This window comes from Octopus sinensis, linkage group LG2, assembly GCF_006345805.1.
Source record: "Octopus sinensis linkage group LG2, ASM634580v1, whole genome shotgun sequence".
Taxonomy (NCBI): domain Eukaryota; kingdom Metazoa; phylum Mollusca; class Cephalopoda; order Octopoda; family Octopodidae; genus Octopus; species Octopus sinensis.
This window is the reverse complement of record NC_042998.1, coordinates 90,379,920-90,385,413: the sequence shown is the minus strand read 5'-3', so window position 1 is coordinate 90,385,413 and position 5,494 is coordinate 90,379,920. Positions and strand designations below refer to the sequence as shown.

Here is a 5,494-nt window from a genome sequence, read left to right as displayed (position 1 = left end):
CATTTATACACACACACATGTATATATGTATATATATATCATCATCATCATCATCATCATTTAACGTCCGCTTTCCATGCTAGCATGGGTTGTGTATGTGCATGTTTGTGTGCGTGTGTATGTGTGTGTGTATATATATATATATATTAAGAAAATGGCAAAAAAAACAAGCTTAATTAGAAATCAATAATAATATACAATCCATTAAATGTGATTTATAGTTAGAAATACTGTGACAAAAACAAAATATCTTTTAAATGAAATTCAACTCAAGGCAAAGGAATATATATTTACATGTAGAACCAGGTTTTATTACAGATGGAGAGAGAATGCAGCATGCCAGTTGCAGTCTCACTCTAACAAATAAATAAAGATAATAAAAATATTTTAAATTATGTTATGTAATAACAATATTTAAAAAATAAAACCTTTTGGTAAATTTTAAAAATTGGATGCAAATACCAAAAGATATAAATAAATATACAAGGAAATTCTACAGAATGTAATATAGATATAATTTTATATGAGCAAGCATCAGTTTTGAATTACTAGGTCTGCTGAATGTGTAAATAAGTCAGAATATTTTACAACTATCACAACTATTGAGGAAATTGAAGCAAGATAAAGGGGGTAAAAGCAAGAAATAATAATTTTGTAAATAAAGCTTGAGATCTGTATAGATAATACAAACTATATTTGCTTCAAAATATTCTCAGCAAACCTGGAGTAAATAAGTTATATGCTTTACAGGATAATGAGGATAGCTGATTATTTCTTCTCTGTTAACAAACATCTTCTGCAGAAGATAAATCTAATATATTTAAAGACCTGTGTCATATGTAGTATAAGAATACTACATCAAAGATAGGTCAATAGTGATAAAATCTTTCCAATTGCTCTTTTGGTATTGCTAACTTGTAAACATTAATAACACCAAAAAAAAAAAAAAAAAAGAACTTCCTTTCATTACTTAACATTTAACGATACTTTAAAATTTCAACAATGTTTTGATTTGCTTAAATGGAAGAAATTCACAGAATCAACCAACAACATACTTTAAATACATTAAGTAGAGCTTCAAGAGCAAAATTATGTTGCAGCTGAGTTTTAGGTAAGAGGGTGGAAGCCACTTTTCTTTGAAGTGCAGGAAGATTAATTTGGCTTGAAATGGCAACAGGATGTAAAGCCTCCTTGAAAATATATTATAAACACTCTCAAAAGAGAAATATTAGTAAATATAATATTCATATATAAATAAATTTAAAAGTAAAGACTATTGATCACAAATGCTGGATTTTAAAAGAGAAAAAGAAAGAAAAATAAGTTACATTTAAGCCAAAATAAAGGGTTTGAGATTTAGTTAAAATTACTTAGTTATAAATGATGGGAAAATAAAAATAACCATATCATCAATACATAACATAAATTTGAAAAGAAACCAGATGCCTGCTGCAGTGAATAGTCATTGCAAGAAGCTCTCTAGTTCAGAATCTCGTTTCTTCTTTTTGGAGGATTTTGGCCGGGATAATACCTTCGGGTGATGCAAAGACTTCATCATCTTGCAGGTTTTAGACCTAAGTGCTTGAGCTGCACCTTCTGGAGTGTATGCTAGAAAAACACCTGTAAGATCAACATCTACACAGGTTTCTTTGTGCTTTTCAAGCATAGGAGTATGTTTACGCATGTTATTACCAGTGTAGGCAACACATTTCAATTGCCATTCACCTATGTCATCATTCCAATGTACATAATGTTCTATCACATTTTGAAACTCTGGAGGGATAAAGTTGTCAATGACAAGCATCTGTAACTTCAGTTCACGAGTTAGTTGTCTTATATTCTCTAAAAGGCCTTCCATTTCTCTCTGATGTTCTTGTTGAAGATCAGCCATCTCAGATTTAGCTTGCATTAACATTGTCCAACACTTTTTCAACTTTTTTGTTTTTCCTACAATTTCATCTTGTAAAGAAGAATATTTTTCTTCAATATCAATTCTTTCCTGTTCTTTCTCTTCAAGAGCTCTTCGTAATTCTTCTTCTCTTTTTTTACGTTCTTCTAACTCAATAGCACTCTCTCCAAGAAGGCGTTCTTGTTCTTCGGCTTTCTCTAAAAGATTTTCGCCACCAACTATTATCTTTTTTTCAATTGCTGACAATTTTTGCTGAAGTTGATCTTGTTCTTCTTGATAACGCTTTAACTCATTTTCTTTTTCATCCAAACTTTCCTTCATTTGGTTACGTTCTTCTTCAGCCATGTCTTTCTTCTCTTCTAAGAATTTTCGATCATTTTCAATTTTAGTGAGGATTTCAGTCATTTTTTCTTTAGATATCTTACGGCATTTTTTTTCTTTCCATTTCTTTTTACTATTCTCCATAAATTCCATACTTTGTTCATTATCCATTTCTTCATCTGGGCTAGTATCTGCATCTGATATATTATCTTCAAGTTGTTTCTTCAGTTCCTCAATTTCCTTTTGGAATTGTCTTAAAAGTGCATCTTTAGGATCTTCATTAATTTTAGCTTTGTTTTTAATATTCTTAGCACGGTTAGCATACCTTAAAGTACTGATTGTCTCATCATAATTATAGTCAGCAGGCCCAATATTAGCAATCATTATAGTTTTCGAGTTACCTCCTAAGGAATCTTGTAATAGTCGAGTAAGTTTTGAATTTCTATATGGAATATGACTACTTTTCCCATCAACTAATGCAGAAATGACATTACCAAGTGTAGATAAAGAAAGGTTAATTTTAGACGCTTCTTTTAATCTCATTCCAGTGGCACCTGTCTTGGCTTGTCTTTCAGAACCGGCAAGATCTACAAGATGTAGCTTCCCCATTCGGACATGCTGTTTTCCATCAATTCCTTTCACACTGCATTCTACAGTAACAGTGAAAATAGCATGGGACCTAGAGCTATGGGCATTCATATTGGTAGCACCAACCGCGCGATTTTTATTACCGAGAGTCATTATTCTATCCATATCATCAGCATTATTCACCACAAATGCAGACAAATCCTTAACATAGACACCAACATCGGGCCGTTCTTTGACTTCTAATCGCATGTTTTGATCTTTTGCAAGCAAATCTCGAACTTCTTCATTATATATTTCCATGTAAGAGACACGAACTAAAAAGCAATTATCTTCACCAGCTTTTGCTATAGCTCCAAAGATATGAGCAAATGAATTAGGAATAATACCACGAACCTCAAGCGTTGTCCGTAAGCCTTCCATAGTGAATGTTTTACCTGTGCCTGTCTGTCCGTAGGCAAAAATGGTGCCATTGTAACCTTCTAAAACACAATCAACAATGGGTCGAGCGACTTCATTATAGACATCAACTTGTTTACACCCAGGTCCAAAAACTGTGTCGAAAGTAAACATTTTTATGGGTTCCTCTTGGCTTGCCGAGGGGTTTTCCACTGACACTGTACCCCGCAGGACATCGACAGTCACTAGATTACGACATGAAATCGACAGTTCTTTCTCATTGAGCGGACGACAACGAACGGCCACTCGCACATTATCAGAGTCTTTGCTGTTGTTGCTACTGCTGCTACGCGAAGTAGAACTATGATTACTTGTAGTAGCCGAGGCAGAGCTGTTGCTGGTTATTATAGGACTGGAATTGGTTGTACAACTTGTGTTGTTACTGAAGAGACTTTGGTATGAACTGCTGGTATTCTTGTTTTCAGGCATTTTCTTTGTTGTTTCTTTCAATACTAAATAAACCTGTAAGTAACGAAAGACGGTCGCTATTTATGTTTCACAGTAAAATATGTAGGTGTTGATAAAAATCAACACGATGAATTGAGCAGATTAAAAACGAAGCAGTACAAGCTGCTGATGCTTCTGGTACTCCAACTGAAGTGCAGTCAGTGTAAAATTTAGAAATATCGGCGGTACCGTATAAAATGACTGCTCGGATACCATCTTTTGTACGGCGTAAGTAGCCCTTCCTCTGCTATTATGCAGTGTCACTAAATGTCAGATAAGCTGGCGCGTCCTGACGTCACAATCATGTGGCTTTACTTTCCTGTCTGCTACTATTTACAGCTCTTGACTACAATCTACCTTCAAACACTAGAACACGTATATCTAAGGAAAGATAAATCGTAATATTCACTTCACTAATATTTTCTTGATAAATCTAATCTCGTGTATTTTTCAAATATAAGAGTAACTGTTTAAATTATAATACTTTCGACGAATATAAGTAGTATAAAAAATAAAAATTACTAAAGTGATATCTATGTCAGCTTTGCTAGACTTCATAATATAACTAAATACATCAGTGATATGAATGGTGATTCGAATGAAATGGTGAGGCGTAGGGATCTTGATGGAACTTATTCTTTTAAAAATGTTAAAACTAGGGAGATTAGAATAAAGACATTTAATTAGAATATTAGTGAAGTGAGAGAAAAAATTCTTTTTTTTATTATTTATAAACGTTCCTAATATCCCTAACAGAGATCATTGGAAACTACTTTTTATTTTTGTAAGATTAAAAAAAAGAATTAATATTTTGAATTTAGTTACTTGCTTTTATGTCAAGATTCAAAAATTGTCAGCAATTAATTTTTGTCATTAGACCCCAGCGCTTCATTATTTTATGTCAAAGGCACTTCCCAGCAGTGTAAACCACTAACTGTAAGCAGGCTAATGAATACTTGTTACAGATCCAAACCAGTTGTGAAATGTAGACTCCATTTCAAACTACATATCACATATTTTTAGTAATCAATCCTAATTACAATTCATGTATTAGGAGCTGTTATATTCTTAAACATATAATGTACAGGATGTATTTAACAATCAACAGTGAACAATTTGTTAGAAAGGTAATTCTTTGCCACAGGGTATTGCTTTGTTTCTAACTGGTAGTAGAAAGTTCCTTCAAAATTGTAGGCCCATGCCAATGTCACCAGGTGTGGTTACCAATGTCACAATGTCATATAATGAAAGATGTGAGAAGCTGGTGGTTGAGTTGAGGTCTGGCTGCATATAATGAATGCACAACACTCGAACAGTTAACAGAATTTTATTTGTTGTACAAAATGTTCTCCGTGTTGGTCGTGAATTAAAAATATAATAAGTTACACACTGTAGTTAGTACATATAGTTAGTTAAGTAGGCTCTGTAAATAAGCTGTTACAACATGAGAACATACTATGCTGGGGTCATGACTGCAAAACTGAAGTTGCTGTCTACTTGGTTGAATAAAGAGTTGTTAGAATGAGTGTTAAATTCAGCAAAATAATGTGGTTTGCATGGTGGCAATTGTCTACAGATGAAAATTTGATACCCAAATCATGCATATTTAAGTTACTTAAGCCTTGAAAGGGGATGTTCTAGAAAATTCTAGAAAGATGTATCACGTAAAGTAGTAATGTTGATCGGTCAATTATTCAGCCAATCACATAAAATAGCTTTGTAAAGCTGTGATTTTAACTTGGCAATTTGTTGATTTGGTTTTGAAACTACCAC

General features: G+C 33.1%; 1 protein-coding gene across 1 annotated transcript; it reads right to left on the bottom strand.

Moving 5' to 3' along the window:
* Window positions 1–283: 283 nt before the first annotated feature.
* On the bottom strand, window positions 284–4,076 carry LOC115224033 (kinesin-like protein KIF3A). The gene has a single exon (XM_029794835.2). It carries the CDS (start codon window positions 3,701–3,703, stop codon window positions 1,463–1,465), a length of 2,241 nt encoding a protein of 746 aa, XP_029650695.1. The 5' UTR covers window positions 3,704–4,076; the 3' UTR covers window positions 284–1,462.
* Between the last annotated feature and the right edge of the window lie 1,418 nt (window positions 4,077–5,494).